This window comes from Chiloscyllium punctatum, chromosome 36, assembly GCF_047496795.1.
Source record: "Chiloscyllium punctatum isolate Juve2018m chromosome 36, sChiPun1.3, whole genome shotgun sequence".
Classification (NCBI taxonomy): Eukaryota; Metazoa; Chordata; class Chondrichthyes; order Orectolobiformes; family Hemiscylliidae; genus Chiloscyllium; species Chiloscyllium punctatum.
The window spans coordinates 13,582,083-13,600,805 of record NC_092774.1 but is presented as its reverse complement, the minus strand read 5'-3'; the positions used below and the strand labels follow the sequence as shown (position 1 = coordinate 13,600,805).

The window sequence follows — 18,723 nt, the reverse complement described above, 5'->3', positions numbered from 1 at the left end:
AAATGTTACAGCAGGGGGTCTGGTCAGGTCTACAGGAGTATAGGGTCAACGTTTTGCAAGGGGAGTCACTTTAGCACTGTACAAAATGGGCCAAGTGACTTGAGCACTCGCAGTGTATGGGAGACAATGGTCCTCAGAATGCTGTTCCCATTGGGCTCTCCCTTAGCTCTATTGTACATGGTCTTGGTGACAGTATCTGGTTCTGAAAAGAGAAAAGGCCTATAAATGCACAAGGGAAGGGTTCCGTTCCAGGTCCATGTGCCACATAAGGCCTGCTGTACCCCAGGCAGTGTTACACCAGCTGTTTGTATAGACAGACCGGAGGTATTGGAAAGTGATATTTCTCTTCACAGGATCAGCAGTAGGAAGTCTGACGAATAGAATGGAATCGGGGTCTGGGGACAGGGCAAGTAAGTCATCTCCTGATAGAGAGGAGTAACATACTACTGTCTCTGGGGTGAAGAGCGTTCTGTGGGCCTGTATAAATAAGTTCCTTGTGGATTGAGGAGTTTCCCCTATCAGGCTTCCCTTTTCTCGAGTCGGCCCGTCCTACAAAAAGGGATGGTGTTCCTGGGCGTCCTTAAAATATTTACCATAATGACGGGGTTGATCATTTTTATCCTCACTAGGCTTGCGTCTGCAGATAAAATCAAAAAGACAGGTTCGGTAACGCCATGGTAACTCCCCCTGATTTCTACTGTCCAGATGGACCATCTGGTCTTTCTGATGGAAGAGTCCATTCCAATAATCAATCTTCATCACGTTCCACACGTCAAAGGTGTCTGGTCCGGTGCACTGGACGACATCTCCTCAGTATGGGTGGTGATAACATCTGATCATTCCCGGTCCCATCCATACTTAGAGCCTTTCCCCATCAGGATGTTGTATGTGATCAGAGAGGTGAGGAGATAAGCGATCCCCCACATGTCCCTCCTCTTAGTTCAAGTATCTGCAATAAGATTAACATTAGAACAACAGCAGGATTCAAAAACCCAAATGGACAGGGTCCACTCCTTTTGTTCAGATTTCAGGATTCTCTCCTCGTCTTCGCCCCTTTTGATTGGTGCGGTCAATCAATTTACAATGGTGCAGGTGGACCCAAGCTGAGTGCCCAGCGACTGTGACCGCCGTAGGGGCGGGAAGTAAAACCTGGAAGGGGCCATCCCAACGAGGTTGGAGACCTTTGCCAGTCCAGTTCTTGACGAGCACCAATGAACCAGGCTCTACCCGTAACGAGACTGAAAGGGGGGGAACATCGCTGTAGGTCACACGCTCCTGGGAGTGAAAGGCACACATAACATTAGATAGAGCAAGAACATAACCAATCATTGCTTCGGTCATGTGGCGGACGTGGACTGAGAAGGGAGGTGAATCGTTCCAAGGGGTACAGAGGGGGTGACCAGAGAGACTCTCAGCTGGAGACAGTCGTGTCTTGCCCGCAGACATGGATCACATCTGGAATAAGGCCACAGGGATTAGCATAACCAGGAGAGGCCAGACTCGGCCATTAATTTGGCAAGTTTAGGCATGAGTCTGGTTTAAACATTCAACAAGGCCGGTCACCTGAGGATGATAAGTACCATGCAGTTGCCGACAAATACAAAGCTGGGAACAGAGTTCTCTGTTAATATTACCTACAAATGTGACTGGAGTCATAGAGATGTACAGCACAGAAACAGACCCTTCGGTCCAACTCCGTCCTTGCTGACAGGAGAGCCAACCCAATTTAGTCCCAGCTGCCAGCTCCCGGCTCATATAGGGGCCAAGTGATGGCAAACGTGACTCGGTTAATTGAGGATATCTGGGCAGGTTGGGCCAAAGGGTCTGTTTCTGCGCTGTGTGACTCTAATTGTCTTCAGTGAAAGCAGAAGTGTGGTTGTGAAGGCTGGACTTTCAGAGCATGTTCTGCCCTGACTGGAAGCAGAAGAGTTTGACTGAAGTGTGTTGGTGTTAATGCCTTGATGTCTCATTTTGCTCCCACCTTCTCGGGGTCATTAACCATTTTGTGTCTGGTCCTTCCTCAAGAAGCTGAATTGGCACACTTTGTTTTTGCTTCCCAAAATCAGAAGCTGAATTGGCACACTTTGTTTTTGCTTCCCAAAATCAGACCTGCTCACTCTCAGCAGGATCCCAGTGTTGTGAAAGATATTAACTTTCAGGTGGAGGTATCCAAAATTCAGAGAGATGTCAGTCTTGATGTTTTTGCTTTTTCTGCCCCTGTAAGATCCTGAATCAGCACCTTCAGGGGAATTAGTTAGAGCAGAGTGAGAACAGAGGGGAAGGGAGATTGGGATGGTGCTTTCAATTTTGTGGAACAACAAAAGAATATTCCACAGAAAGTAGAATTGCTTGTTATGAATTTCTACCCTGCACTGATAGTGATGACTTTTGTAATCTGTTTTTGCAGAGTATTTGAAAATCTGAAGACTGAAGTTTCAAAATCAACAGATGAAGGGCTTATTCCTGAACCATTGACTCTCCTGTTCCTCGGATGCTGCCTGACCTGCTGTGCTTTTCCAGCGCCACATTTTTCAATTGACTCTCCAGTGTCTGCAGTCCTCACTTTGATGTCAATGTCTGACAGTCTCTGAATCCATCGGGACCACAACGATTTTTGACTGTGATTTCTGTGAGAGGGATCCACACTTTTTGGTTCCTGTTTGAGGATGTTTTCAGCATCAGTGGGACTGGACGAGAGACCCCACTGTTACAGCGAACTGTGTGTGGAGCCTGAAACAGTTATACGGCCTGGGAAGGGGACTTCACGGCAGGGAGGGGCTCTACACGTGTTTGTGTGCAGCTGAAGCTGTGGCCATGGAGAAACCAGAGGAATCCCGCCCTGTGGAGAAACCGTGGAAGTGTGGTGACTGTGGGAAAAGCTACCATTTCCCGTCTGCCCTGGAGACTCATCGGCGCAGTCACACCGGGGAGAAGCCATTCCCCTGCCCTGTCTGCGGAAAGGCCTTCAGACATTCCTCCAACCTGCAGGCCCACCAGCGGATCCACACGGGGGAGAGGCCCTTCCGCTGTCCCGAGTGCGGGAAGGCCTTCGGCACATCCTCCCACCTGCTGACCCACCAGCAGATCCACACGGGGGAGAGGCCGTTCACCTGCTCTCAGTGCGGGAAGGGCTTCAGGTATACCTCCCACCTGCTGATCCACCAGCGTATCCACACGGGGGAGAGGCCCTTCAGCTGCCCCGAGTGCGGGAAGGCCTTCAGCACTTCCTGTAACCTGCTGACCCACCAGCGGATCCACACGGGGGAGAGGCCGTTCACCTGCTCTCAGTGCGGGAAGGGCTTCACCTGCTCCTCCAACCTGCGGAACCACCAGCGTGTCCACACGGGGGAGAGGCCCTTTAGCTGCCCCGAGTGTGGGAAGGGCTTTACCCAGGTCTCCTCCCTGCTGACCCACCAGTGGGTCCACACCGGGGAGAAGCCAGTTACCTGCTCTCAGTGCGGGAAGGGCTTCACCAGCTCCTCCACCCTGCTGGCCCACCAACGGATCCACACCGGGGAGAGGCCATTCACCTGCTCTCAGTGTGGGAAGGCCTTCACCTACTCCTCCCACCTGCGGAAGCACCAGCGAGTTCACGTGCCATCGCAGGGGGATTGAAGGAGTGACGGCCGAGTGCCAATATCAATTGAACTGTGGACCTGTTTCTGGGGAGTCCTGGGTTTGAATCCCGCCACGACAGATGGCAGAATTGGTATTCGGTCAGAAATGTGGAGTTCAGAATCTGACGATGAGACCGTTTCAGGGAGGGGGTGGTGCAGGGGAGAAAGCCCCCATCTGATTTCCCCCTCTCCCTTGTTAGGGAAGGGAACCACCATTGTGGGAAAGGATTCACTCAGTCGTTCCAGCTGCATCCTTTACCCGGTCTGGCCTACACCTGACTCCAGACCCACAGCAGTCTGGTTGACTCTACACTCCCCCTTCCTGGCAAATGAGCAGGGAGACACTTACTTGGAGACAGGGTATGGGTTAAAATTGCTGAGTGAGGCAATACTTCCTCCGGGTTACGGATGTACCAAGGATCCAATTACAAAGGGACAACTTGGTGCTCGCCAATAGTGAAGACAGTGAGGGAGGTGGGACAGGGGAGGTGTGGTGTGTGCAGGCAGTCAATACATGTAATAGCTTGTAACTTTGACTTTGGAAACAGAACCAGTCTGACTCAAGATTGGGATACAGGCCGACTCTGACCTCACACCTTTAATGCATTGTCTGAGCTGAGATGTGAGCTTTTGCTATCAAACCTTGTTATCTCGAGAAGGTGACGACAAGAAGTTCTGGGATTCACATTGTAATGAGACCTGCAACCTATTTGAAAAGGTGGAAGACTTAACAATCCAGGTTTGTTGAATATACCATTTCAGTGGCAGGACGCTGGAATGTTTTGCTCTAAATTGTGTCTCAGGATCTTATCCTCCACAACCACCTGATGATGAGGCAGCACTCCAAAAGTTACTGCTTCCAAAGAAGCCTGTTGGACTACAACCTGGAGTTGTGTGATTCTAGAATCTGGTCTCCAGCATCTGCAGTCCTTGTTTTTACTTCGTTGATTTTAACCCTACTGCGAATCCTCTTGCAAGGATGCCTGCCTTGAAGAAGTTGTCCTCCTCTGTCTACAAGAATCTCAGGGAGTCCCTCTCCCACTGCAACTCCCAGGTCATTTCCTCTGCCCTGAGGCTCTTCAACCATGTCCTGAAACAGACTCGCTACCACAGCCCCATTCGCTTCCTCAGTGCCTGCCTCCGTAACCAACTCATCCCACACGGACTCCAGACCACCTTTAAACCAGCAGAGTTCGGATCCGAACAGGACAAACAGTACAGACTACAGATTCAAAAACACCAGCAACGGTTCTCCTTCAGGATCCTCCGCTCCACGCTTGCAGCAATGCGCCGTCAACTAACCTTTCTACAGTCAGCCCTGCCTCAGCTGAGGGCCACACTCTCTCAGAATTACAAAGGACCCCCTCTGTACTACATCCTCAGGAGAATTCATACTCTCAACAAACAGTATTTCAACTCCATCTTAAACATCAAAAACTGTAAGTACAACAAACCTTTATCCACCCACCTCCATAACCAGCGCTCCTCAAACATTCCAAAAGATTCCCCCGGCCTCTGAAATTGCTCGGACGCCATTAGCCATGCGGCTGGTGCAGCTGCCACCCCCACGCTGATTGATGTCACTTCCGCCCCCATCATGGCTACTCCCACAGCCACTTCCGCCCCTCACAATTCCTCATGCGTCACATGTGACATCATTTCTGCCCCTCACATCATCGCTGATGTCACACGCTCAGTGACTTCCGCCACCCCTACTGCCGTGGTCACCCCCACTTCCGCCCCCACCAACGCCACTCACCTGCATTCTGCTGACATGCCCCCCACAGATCCCACCGTCACCATTCCTGGCCTACAGAACCCTGAGGGGAACACCACCCCAGCTCATGACTCCACCCCCCATTCCCCCCCCACCATCACACCCACTCCAGTTACCGGCTCCGCCCCCACTCCCAGCTCCACACCCACACCAGATCCCAGCTCCCAGCCATGCTGCGTTTTCACCATCCCCCCAGACCTCCCCCTCACTGAGGACGAACGATTAGTCCTCAGCAAAGGACTCATCTTCATCCCCCTCCGTCCATGCATCAATGAATTTAATACACGCCGTGATGTCGAACACTTCCTCCGCCTCCGAGCTTACTTTCACAATCTGGACTCCCGCCCACCTTCCGAGGACCCCTTCGCCCACCTCCAACACACTGCATCCACCTGGACACCCCGCGCTGGCCTATTACCTGCCCTCGACCTCTTCATTTCCAACTGCCGCCGGGACATTAACCGCCTCAACCAGTCTACCCCCCCTCCCCCACTCCAACCTCTCACCCTCACAACGCGCAGCCCTCCAATCCCTCTGCTCCAATCCTAACCTCACCATCAAGCCAGCGGATAAAGGGGGCGCAGTGGGAGTCTGGCGCACTGACCTCTACGCCGCTGAAGCCAAACGCCAACTCGAAGACACCTCTTCCTACTGCCCCCTCGACCATGACCCAACCCCCATCATCTCCCAGACCATACAGAACCTCATCACCTCAGGAGATCTCCCAACCACAGCTTCCAACCTGATAGTCCGGGAACCCCGCACTGCCCGGTTCTACCTCCTTCCCAAGATCCACAAGCCTGACCACCCTGGCTGACCCATTGTCTCAGCATGCTCCTGCCCCACTGAACTCATCTCTACCTACCTCGACACTGTCCTATTCCCCCTAGTCCAGAAACTCCCCACATACATTCGAGACACCACCCACGCCCTCCACCTCCTCCAAGACTTCCGTTTCCCCGGCCCCCAACGCCTTATCTTCACCATGGATATCCAATCCCTCTACACCTCCATCCGCAATGTCCAGGGCCTCAAAGCCCTCCGTTTTTTCCTCTCCAGACGTCCCTAACAGTACCCTTCCACCGACACACTCATTCATTTGGCTAAACTGGTCCTCACCCTTAACAATTTCTCCTTCGAATCCTCCCACTTCCTCCAGACCAAAGGGGTAGCCCATGGGCACACGTGTGGGCCCCAGCTATGTTTGTGTCTTTGTTGGCTACGTAGAACAGTTGATCTTCTGTAATTACACCGGCACCACTCCCCACCTCTTCTTCCGCTACATTGATGACTGCATTGGCACCACCTCGTGCTCCCGCGAGGAGGTTGAGCAATTCAGCAACTTCACCAACACATTCCACCATGACCTTAAAGTTAACTGGACCATCTCTGACACCTCCCTCCCCTTCCTCGACCTCTCCATCTCCATTAATGATGACCGACTTGACACCGACATTTTCTACAAACCCACCGACTCCCACAGCTACCTGGATTACACCTCTTCCCACACTACCTCTTGCAAAAATGCCATCCCGTATTCCCAATTCCTCCGCTCCCGCCGGATCTGCTCCCAGGAGGACCAGTTCCATCACAGAACACACCAGATGCCCCCCTTCTTTAGAGACCGCAATTTCCCTTCCCACGTGGTTAAAGGTGCCCTCCAAGGCATCTCGTCCACATCCTGCACTCCTGCCCTCAGACCCCACCCCTCCAACTGTAACAAGGACAGAACGCCCCTGGTGCTCACCTTCCACCCGACCAACCTTCGCATAAACCAAATCGTCTGCCGACATTTCCGCCACCTCCAAAAAGACCCCACCACCAGGGATATATTTCCCTCCCCACCCCTTTTCCGCCTTCCGTATCTACTTGGTTAAGTCCACCCCCACCCCCCCACAACCCATTAGGAAGACTGGGTGCCTCCTACCAGAGCGCTTTAGGGAACATCTCCAGGACACCCGCACCAATCAACCACACTGCCCGGTGGCCCAACATTTCAACCGCCGCTCCCTCACCACCAGACGCCTGGAGGAAGAACGCCTCATCTTCTGCCTCGGAACACTTCAACCCCAAGGCATCGATGTGGACTTCAACAGTTTCCTCATTTCCTCTTCCCCCCACCTCACCCTAGTTCCAAACTTCCAGCTCAGCACTGTGCCCCTGACTTGTCCTAACTTTCTATTTTCTTTTCCACCTATCCACTCCACCCTCCGCCTTGACCTATCACCTTCATCCCCTCCCCCACTCGCCTATTGTACTCTATGCTACTTTCTCCACTCCCCCACCCTCCTCTCACTAGTCTCTCCACGCTTCAGGCTCTCTGCCTTTATTCCTGATGAAGGGCTTTTGCCTGAAACGTCGATTTCGAAGCTCCTTGGATGCTGCCTGAACTGCTGTGCTCTTCCAGCACCACTAATCCCGAATCTGGTTTCCAGCATCTGCAGTCATTGTTTTTACCCAATAGTAAAGAAAGGGTGGGGGTGGTGAGGAGGAGGGGAGGTGTGGGGTTCAAAAAGCAACTGCTTTTTCTCTGCCTTTTTGCTGGGGGGATCTGAAGCTGTAACAAAGTTGGTTTGCAATAAAAGGTTACCTGAACTTACTGCCGGGCTCAGACTCTCATTGAAAGCTTTGAGCTCCAAGAGGTTTTTGTTTTAAAGCTGCTCATTTCTTTCAGCCTCCTGCACTAAGTTTAGAACATAGAACAATCCAGCGCTGGGGAACTCAAAACTAGGAGGGGGGGGGGCATTTTTATTTAAATATAAGGAGAGAGATTAAAAAGAAACCGGCGGGGCAATATTTTGAAAGAGGGTGAATTGCATGTGGAATGAACTTGCTGAGGATGTGGTAGATGCAGGTACAGTGACAACATTGAAACAGCATTCGGATGGATACATGAGTAGAAAGGTTTAGAGGGATATGGGCCAAATGCAGGCAAGTGGGACTGGTTTAGATTGGGAATCCTGGTCAACATGGACAAATTGGACCGAAGTGTCTGTTTCTGTGCTGTATACCTTTATCGAAACCAGTAGATTTCTGAAAGGGGCTTGACAGGATAGATGCAGATAAAATGCTCCTTTGTGGGGAGGGTCATCGAATTCCGACAAGGTGGAAGCAGGCCATTCAGCCCATCTATTTCACTCTGGCCCTCTGAACAGAATCTGAGAGACAGTAACTGAGCTGGAAGTTTGAAACTAGGATGAGGTGGGGGAAGGGGAAATGAGGAAGCTGTTGAAGTCCACATTGATGCCCTGGGGTTGAAGTGTTCCGAAGCGGAAGATGAGGCGTTCTTCCTCCAGGCGTCTGGTGGTGAGGGAGCGGCGGTGAAGGAGGCCCAGTCCCAGTCCCCCCCCCCCCTCCCCCCAGTCCCAGTCTCCCCCCCCCCCCTCCCCCCAGTCCCAGTCTCCCCCCCCTCCCCCCAGTCCCAGTCTCCCCCCCCCCTCCCCCCAGTCCCAGTCTCTCCCCCCCCCTCCCCCCAGTCCCAGTCTCTCCCCGCCCCTCCCCCCAGTCCCAGTCTCCCCCCCCCCTCCCCCCAGTCCCAGTCTCTCCCCCCCCCTCCCCCCAGTCCCAGTCTCTCCCCCCCCCCCTCCCCCCAGTCCCAGTCTCCCCCCCCCTCCCCCCAGTCCCAGTCTCTTCCCCCCCCCCCCCCAGTCCCAGTCTTCCCCCCCCCCCTCCCCCCAGTCCGAGTCCCCCCCCCCCCCCAGTCCCAGTCTCCTCCCCCCCCCCCCCAGTCCCAGTCTCCTCCCCCCCCCCCCCCCAGTCCCAGTCTCCTCCCCCCCCCTCCCCCCAGGCCCAGTCCCTCCCCCAGTCCCAGTCCCCCCCCCTCCCCCCAGTCCCAGTCCCCCCCCCTCCCCCCAGTCCCAGTCCCCTCCCCTCCCCCCAGTCCCAGTCCCCTCCCCTCCCCCCAGTCCCAGTCCCCCCCCTCCCCCCAGTCCCAGTCCCTCCCTCTTCCCTCTCCCCTCCCCCCCCCCCCCCCCCCGGGCCCAGTCCCTCCCCCCCCCTGCCCCAGTCCCTGCCCCCCCCCCCGGGCCCAGTCCCTCCCCCCCCCCCTCCCCGGGCCCAGTCCCTCCACCCCCCCCCCTCCCCGGGCCCAGTCCCTCCCCCCCCCCCCTCCCCGGGCCCAGTCCCTCCACCCCCCCCCCCTCGGGCCCAGTCCCTCCCCTCCCCCCGGGCCCAGTCCCTCCCACGTGGCCCCATCGTTGTCACAGGCCCCGCCCCCCGACCAGGAGGGCCCCACCCCCCAGGCGGCCGACCATGTTCCCAAACAGACCCTTAACCCCCATCCTCCTCCACAATGATCACCGGCTCCTACCTGCTGTACAGCCCGGGGGGGGGGTGTGGCCCGTGACCCAGCAGCTGCCCCAGGAAGGCGGCGGTGCCCAGTGACGGGTGTCTGCCCCCGGGGGGGGACCGCACGGCGCCATTTTCCTAACGGCCGCCCTCCCGCCGCTTCCTCGCTCGAGCGACTTCTCCCAACCGCCTTCACCCCCGCGTGACGTCTGCACGTGGGAGGTGGGCGGGGCCGGGGGGTGGGCGGGGCCGGGGGTGGGCGGGGCCCGGGGAGCCTCCCCGTCACCAAGTCACAGCCACCTCGCGCTCCAATTGTTCATTCACAAAAACAAACTCTCCTGTCTCACTCTGCAGCTGCGGGGGGCGGGGACACTGCCACGTTTCGAGGAGCCCTGTCTACATTGGGAAAGCTCACGGCTCAATTTAAACAGATATTCCGACATCGAACAGGACGGCGTCATATCTGCATTTTTTATGCTGGAATCCATTGCTTATTATTTTTTTTCTTAACCCCCCCCCTCACTATGGTAGTGCTTATTTTTCCCCCAGCACCCATGGTGTGTGTGTGTGCAAATGTAAGACACAGTGAAAGACACAAAGTGCACGAATCTGCAAATAAAGAGGTCTAAATGGACAAGGTTATATTTCAAAGGGATGTGAGCACATTCAAAGGGATATCTTCATATGTAAAGTGACGCAGTTATATCCAAATGAATCTACATTTCAAAGAGACGTTGCCCTATTTATAAGTAGAGACAATCGGTGTGAATTCTGTCTGTGTCCCAATGTTGAGTCAGACTGACATTTTTCTTAGAAAAGCTCTGCATTTAAACTACATTCTTGTGCTCCAGTGAATAAAGTCCCAGCCTCTCTCCTTATAACTCAAACCCTCCAGTCCTTACAACATCCTGGTAAATCTTTATTAAACCCTCTCTGATAGTATTCTTCCTATTACAGGGCCACCAGAACTGTACTCAGTCCTCTGCAAGTGGCCTCACCAACATCCTGTACAACCTCAACATGATGTCCCATCCCCGATACTCAATGGGGTGAACAATGAATGCTATGCTGCTAAATGCCTTCTTAACTGCCATGGCTACCTGTGACGCAACTTCCAAAGAACCATGTACCTGAACACCCCCCCCCCCATGTCTGTCTGTTCTATAACATGACCCAGGGCCCTATCATTATCTGGACAAGTGCTGCCCTTCCTTGTTTTAACAAAATGCAACCCCTTGCTTGTATTAATACCTCTCACACATATGCTCCGACACACACACACACACACACACACGTTCCTCCTCCCCTCAATACTCTGACAGGCTTATACACCATCACACTCACACTTTACCAAGCATGTACACACTCTCACGCACAAACTCACATGCACGCACACACAATTCTTTGGGGTGAATTTGTATTGGCAGAATTATATTTGCAGATACATTCAATTTTGGTCAAAAAGCACACAATGTCCAGGCAGTCAATCCATGTAATATTTTATGAATTCCTCCTTTGGAAATAGAACCAGTCTGATTCAAGATTGGGGTACAGACAGACTCTGACCTCACACCTTTAATGCATGGTCTGAGCTGAGATGTTATCTTTTTCATAAAACCTTAAGTCATCTCAAGAATGTGACTTAAAAGATGTTCTGGCAGTGACACATTAATGAACCAAAACCTGCACCCATTCTAAGAGATGAAAGGCTTAACAGCAATCTAGGCTTGTTCAATATATTCTATCAGTTGCATGATCTTTTGATATACGTTCTGTGTCTGCTCCACAGCTACCCGATAAAGGAGCAGCACTCAGAAAGCTAGTGCTTCCAAATAAACCTGTTGAACAATAACCTGGTATTGTGATTTTTTTTTAAACTTTATCACCCCAGTCTAATACCAACCCCTCCATATCATTTCGACTGAACACAGCCCCCACCTCCTGGTGCTGCCAGGAAACTTGACAATGCTGATGAAACAACGCAGTACCTGAAAGATGTACAATTTCTAATGATACAAGCTACTCATTCACTGCTCCATCTGATACACGACATTGGAAACTCTGCAGAGGCTGAAAGACAGGAGCAGCTTTAAAACAAAAACCTCTCGGAGCTCAAAGCTTTCAATGAGAGTCTGAGCCCGGCGGTAAGTTCAGGTAACCTTGATTGTGACCCGACTTTGTTACAGCTTCAGATTCCCCCAGCAAAAAGGCAGAGACAAAGTAGCAGCTTTTTAAACAGTTCAAGATCAAAGCCCACACACACCCCACTGTCTTTACTATTGGTCAGCACCAAGTTGTCCCTTTGTAATTGGATCCTTGGTACAGCCGTAATCCGGAGGAAGTATTGCCTCACTCAGCAATTTTAACCCATACCCTGTCTCCAAGTAAGTGTCTCCCCGCTCATTTGCCAGGAAGGGGCAGTGTAGAGTCAACCAGACTGCTGTGGGTCTGGAGTCACGTGTAGGCCAGACCGGGTAAAGGATGCAGCTGGAACGACTGAGTGAATCCTTTCCCACAATGGTGGTTCCCTTCCCTAACAAGGGAGAGAGGGAATCAGATGGGGGCTTTCTCCCCCGCACCACCCCCTCCCTGAAACGGTCTCATGGTTAGATTCCGAACTCCACATTTCTGACCGAATACCGATTCTGCCATCTGCCACAGTGGGATTCAAACCCAGGAGTCCCCGGAACCTGGTTGATAGTCCAATCGATAATGGCACTCGGCCGTCACTCCTTCAATCCCCCTGCGATGGCCCGTGAACTCGCTGGTGCTTCTGCAGATGGAAGGAGCGGGTGAAGCCCTTCCCGCACTGAGAGCAGGTGAACGGTCTCTCCCCGGTGTGGATCCGCTGGTGCCTCAGCAGGGTGGAGACCTGGGTAAAGGCCTTCCCACACTCAGGGCAGCTGAAGGGCCTCTCCCCCGTGTGGACCCGCTGGTGGGTCTGGAGGTTGGAGTAATTGCTGAAGGCCTTCCCGCACTCAGGGCAGCTGAAGGGCCTATCCCCTGAGTGAACCCGTTGGTGCCTCAGCAGGTCGGAGGAATAGTTGAAGCCTTTCCCACACTCAGAGCAGCTGAACGGCCTCTCCCCCGTGTGGATTCGCCGGTGGGCCAACAGGGCAGAGAAAAACATGAAGGCCATCCCACAATCGGGACAGCTGAAGGGCCTCTCCCCCGTGTGGTCCTGCTGGTGGGCCAGCAGGTGGGAGGAATGTCTGAAGGCCTTCCCGCAGTCGGTGCAGGGGAACGGCCTCTCCCCGGTGTGACTGCGCCGATGAGTCTCCAGGGCAGAAGGGAAATGAAAGCCTTTCCCACAGTCGCCACACTTCCACGGTTTCTCCACGGGGTGGGATTCCTCGGGTTTCTCCATGGCCAAAGCTTCGGCTGCACATAAACGCTTTTCCAGCCCCTCCCTGCTGTCAATTCCTCTTCCCAGGCCGTCCAACTGTTTCAGGCTCCACACTCAGTTGGTCAGACTGACAGTGAAAACATACTCAGTCAGGAACCAAAAAGCTTTGATCCCTCTCACAGAAATCACAGTCGAAAATCGTTGCGGTCCTGGTGGATTGAGTGACTGTCAGACATTGATGTTGAAGTGAGGACCGCAAATGCTGGAGAGTCAGTCGAAAAACGTGGCACTGGAAAAGCATGGGGATGTCAGACAGCATCTGAGGAGCAGGAGGGTCAATGCTTCTCATCTGTTGATTGAGAAACTTCCGCCATCAGATCTTCAAATACGCTGTAAAAATAGATTACAAAAGTCACCACTGTCAGTCCCAGGGTAGAAACTCTAAACAAGCAATTCTACTTTGTAGAATTTTCTTTTCTTTTGTTATTCTACAAAATTGAAAGCACCATCCCACTCTCTCCCCTCCCCCCCCCCCCCACTCTGTTCTCACTCCGCTCTAACTAATTCTCCTGAAAGTGCTGATTCAGGATCTTACAAGGGCAGAAAAAGCAAAAACATCAAGACGGACATCTCAGAACAAGAGGGCATAGGTTTAGGGTGAGAAAGAAACAAAAGAGATCTGAGGGGCAACCTTTTCACACAGAGGGTAGGACATGTATGGAATGAGCTGCAGGAGGAAGTGGTGGAGGCTGACACAAATACAACTTTTAAAGAGCAGCTGGATGGGTACGTGAATGGGTAGGGTTTAGAGGGATATGGGCTGCTCGTATCATACATTTGTAAATCCCAGAATTTCCTGAAAGACATCTTCTTGAGATAACTCAAGGTTTTATAACAGAATGTGACAGCTCAGCTCTGACAATGCATTAAAGGTGTGAGGTCAGAGTCTGTCTGTAACACAATCTTGAGTCAGACTGGTTCTATTTCCAAAGGGGAATTTACAAAATATTACATGGATCAGCCTGCATATTGTGCATTTTTGAGAAAAATAGAATGTCTCTGCAAATATAATTCTGCAAATACAAATTCACCTCCATGGATGTATGTGTGTGAATGAGACAGAGAAAAGTCTATTTTGTGCTGTATATCCCGATGTCTACTTGATAACAGATGCTTTAATTCTGCTGGTGTAAATATTGTTGTAAATCATAGCTGGGTATGAATAGTTAGATGTTAGGGTGAGAGAGTGCCTCAAGAGGGGCACTATAAGAATCGTGGGAGAGCCCTATTTCTGGTTTACTTCCTCATGAACAAACATTAAGCACGAGCATTTATTTATTTCTAATTTTGTTCTGTTTTTCTTGTTTGATTCCCAGCTAGGACTACACTCCGTGTCTGGATGGTTGACAGGCTGGGAGACTGTGGCTTGAGTCTTGAATAACTGAATGTTTTAGTGTTCCAGAAGGTGTGGGGGGTGGGGGGGTCAAGGCTTCAGCAGAAATCCAGCAGAGCAGAGAACAGACCAATATCTTACTCTGTGGGAAACTGAAATCCGAGCTGATTGTGGCTGATATATCCATTGGCTCAGCTCTTTCTCCCTGCATTATCCCAACTACCCTTAACTCCCTGACCATGAAAACCCATCCAATTGTGTCTTGAATATACTTAATGAAGATGCCTCTACTGCTTCCTTGGGCAGAGAATTCCATAGAATGACTCTTCTCCAGGAAAAGCAGTTCCTCCTCATCTGTCCTAGGTGGCACAGTGAGTAGCACTGCTGCGTCACAGCGCCAGAGACCCAAGTTCAATTCCTGCCTCGGGCAACTGTCTGTGTGGGTTTCCTCCGGGTGCTCTGGTTTCCTCCCACAGTCCAAAGATGTGCAGGTTAGGTGAATTGGCCACGCTAAATTGCGTGTAGGGTCAGGTGAAGGGGTAAATTTTGTAGAGTGGGTCTGGGTGGGTTGCTCTTCAGAGGGTTGGTGAGGTCTTCTTGGGGGTTGTGCATCCACCACGACCTCTGGACATTCATCCCATACAAGAACCACTCTCTGTTTTTGAAAACCTTTTCCCGAATCGGTCCACGCCGTGCATTCACTTGCAGCAACCGAAAGGAAATGGAAGTCAAAGATTGAATCCAAGAATGGGGGGAAAAAAAAGGAAAAGGAGTTGGGAAGAGAGTACCCTACTCACAGATGGTTGACAGAGTAAGGAGGTTGCAGTCTGGAGCAAACTCAATCTTCATTCAGAGACAGAGCAGCAGCAGCTCCCGAAGCTCGTGTTCCAACTTCCGCATTCAGACAATAGGAAGGCTCTGATTGGCAGGAGGACCAGTCACCTTCCGGTCCTCCAGCGCTTCCGATTGGCCCACCAAAAGAAAGTCGCGAGGCGTGTGCCTTGCGTGCAGTGAGGAGCACGCGCAGTCTGCTCTCTGGCGATGAGGCTGTTACTGACAGGATTGAAGTGTCTGAATGTCAAGAGAAGGAAAAAAGGGGATATGCATCATTTTTCCCCCCCTGTGATATTTACCTTTCCTACACGCCCCATGACTTTATAAATCGAAATAAGGTCACCCGACAACTTGTGGTTGTCGATAGGGCGACCAGAAGTGTACTCAGTGCTCTACACATGGTCTCAACCAATATCCTGTCCAACCTCAACGTGATGTCCCAACTCCTGCACTGAACGGTGTGAACAATGAAGGAGAGTGTGCTAAACGCCTCTTTCACCACCCTGTCTACCAATGATGCAACTTCCAAAGAACTATGTCCCCGACTTGGAGATGCCGGTGTTGGACTGGGGTGGATGAAGTTAAAATTCACACCACACCAGCTGATACTCCAACAGGCTCATTTGTAAGCACTAGCTTTTGGAGTACTGCTCCTTCATCAGGTGGTTGTGTCTTATGATCCTGTTCCACAAACATCCCATGAAGGAGCAGCGCTCCAAAAGCTTGTGTTTCCAAATAAACCAGTTGGACAATAACCTGGTGTTGAGAGATTTTTAACTTTATGTACCAAAACCCCTCCACGCCCCCCCCCCCCCCCCACCATGAATCTGTTCTAGAACACATTGCAGGGCCCTACTATTAACTGTACAAGTCCTGCCCTTCCTCTTTTTAGCAAAATGCAACCCCTTGCCTTTATCTCTCGCTCTCTCAGACACACACACACCCTAACACTCACCCCATCTCACAGGCTGATACTCCATCTCACACACACTTCATTTGCATATATGCACACACTCTCATGCACACACAGTCACACAAGTCTATGGGGTGAATTTGCAATTGCAGAATTATATTTGCAGATATATTCAATTTTGCTCAAAATGCAGACAAACTGCATGTAATATTTTATAAATTCCTACTTTGGTTAATAGAACCAATTTGATTCAAGATTGGGATACAGACTCGAACCTCACAACTTTTATGCAGTATCGGAGCTGAGATGTCACCTATTTTTATAAAACCTTAAACCGTCTCAAGAAGTTGAATTAAAAGTAGTTCTGGGGTTTACTGAACTGAAACCTGCAACCCATGGTAAAAGATGAAAGACTAATCCGCAATCTAGATTTGTTCAATATCTTATCAGTTGCATGACACTGTCAGCTTTTGCTATAAATTCTGTGTCTTATGATCCTGCTCCACAGCTACCTGATGAAGGAGCAGCACTCCAAAAGCCAGTGCTTCCAAATAAACCAGAAGGAAGATAACCTGGTGTTGTGTGATTTTTAACTTTATCCACCCCAGTCCGACACTGGCACCTCCACATCGTTTCCAATGGACACAGCCCACACCTCCCAGTGCTGCCAGGAAACTGTACAATGACAATGGGATGATGGAGTACCTGCACTCCTGAAAAATTCACAATTTCTAACAATACTGGCTACTCATTCACTGCTGCAACCAATACACAACATTGGAAACATAGTACAGGAGGCTGACAGAAATGAGCACAGAAGGTCAGGCAGCATCCGAGGAGCAGGAAAATCAATATTGCCCAAAAAATGTCGATTTTCCTGCTACTTGGATGCTGCCTGACCTGCTGTGCGTTGCCAGCACCACTCTAAGCTCGATTCTGATCTCCAGCATCAGCAGTTCTCACTTTCACCTGTAAGAAATGAGCAGTTTTAGAACAAAATGCAATTCAAAGCTCTCAATGAGAGTCTGAGCTCGGCGTGAAGTACAGGCAATCTTTATTGCGACCCAACTTTGTTACAGCTTCAGAATCTCCCAGCAGGAAGGTGTAGAAAAAGTAGCAATGTTTTAAAAACAGCTCACAGTCAAAGTGCACACACTCCCTTCGACCCCTCACTTTCTTCATTATTGGTCATTACCCAGTTGCCCCTTTGTAATTGGATCCTTGGTACAGCCTTAACCCGGAGAAAGTACTGCCTCACTCAGCATTTTCAACCCGTATCCTGTATCCAAGTAAGTTGGATGGGCAGTGTAGAGTCAATCATACTGCATTGGGTCTGGAGTCACGTGTAGGCCAGACCGGGTAAAGGATGCAGCTGGGACGATTGAGTGAACCCTCTCCCACAACGACAGTTTCTTTCCCTAAAAAAAGAACGGAGTGAATCAGGGTGGGGGTTTTCTTCCATCCCCACCCCACCGACAATGGTTTCACCGTTAGATTCTGAACTCCAGATTTCTGACTAAATTCCAATTCCCCCATCTGCTGCGGTGGGACTCGAACCCGGGAGTCCCCAGAACCGGGTTGATAGTCCAGTCAATAAATGGTACTCGGCCGTCATTCCTTCAATCCCCCTGCGATGGTACATGAACTCGCTGGTGGCTCCGCAGGTAGGAGGAGCGGGTGAAGGCCTTCCCACATTCGGGGCAGCTGAAGGGCCTCTCCCCCGTGTGGACCCGCTGGTGCCTCAGCAGGTTAGAGGAATTGCTGAAGGCCTTCCCGCACTCGGGGCAGGGGAACGGCCTCTCCCCCGTGTGGACGCGCCGGTGGGTCAGCAGGTTAGTGGAATGCCTGAAGGCCTTCCCACACTCGGGGCAGCTGAAGGGCCTCTCCCCGGTGTGGACCCGCTGGTGGGTCAGCAAGTGAGAAGAATACCTGAAGGCCTTCCCACACTCTGTGCAAGGGAACAGCCTCTCCCCCTTGTGGACCTGCTGGTGGCTTAGCAGGTTAGAAGAATTGGTGAAGGCCTTCCCACACTCGGGGCAGCTGAAGGGCCTCTCCCCCGTGTGGACCTGCTGGTGCCTCAGCAGGGTGGAGGAATTACTGAAGGCCTTCCCACACTCGGTGCAGCTGAAGGGCCTCTCCCCCGTGTGGACCCGCTGGTGCCTCAGTAGGTGGGAGGAATTGCTGAAGGCCTTCCCACACTCGGGGCAGCTGAAGGGTCTCTCCCCCGTGTGGACCCGCTGGTGGCTCCGCAGGTGGGAGGAATTGCTGAAGGCCTTCCCACATTCAGGGCAGCCGAAGGGCCTCTCCCCCGTGTGGACCCGCTGGTGGGTCAGCAAGTGGGAGGAATTCCTGAAGTCCTTCCCGCACTCGGGGCAGCTGAAGGGCCTCTCCCCCGTGTGGACCCGCTGGTGGGTCAGCAGGTGAGAGGAATTGCTGAAGGCCTGCCCGCACTCGGGGCAGCTGAAGGGCCTCTCCCCCATGTGGACTCGCCAGTGGGTCTGGAGGTTGGAGGCCTGGGTAAAGGCCTTCCCACACTCGTGGCAGATGAAGGGCCTC

The 18,723-nt window shown here is 52.1% G+C and overlaps 1 protein-coding gene across 1 annotated transcript; it reads left to right on the top strand.

Moving 5' to 3' along the window:
- Positions 1–2,407: 2,407 nt before the first annotated feature.
- Positions 2,408–7,866, top strand: LOC140460767 (uncharacterized). The gene has a single exon (XM_072555444.1). It carries the CDS (start codon positions 2,815–2,817, stop codon positions 3,613–3,615), a length of 801 nt encoding a protein of 266 aa, XP_072411545.1. The 5' UTR covers positions 2,408–2,814; the 3' UTR covers positions 3,616–7,866.
- Positions 7,867–18,723: the final 10,857 nt, after the last annotated feature.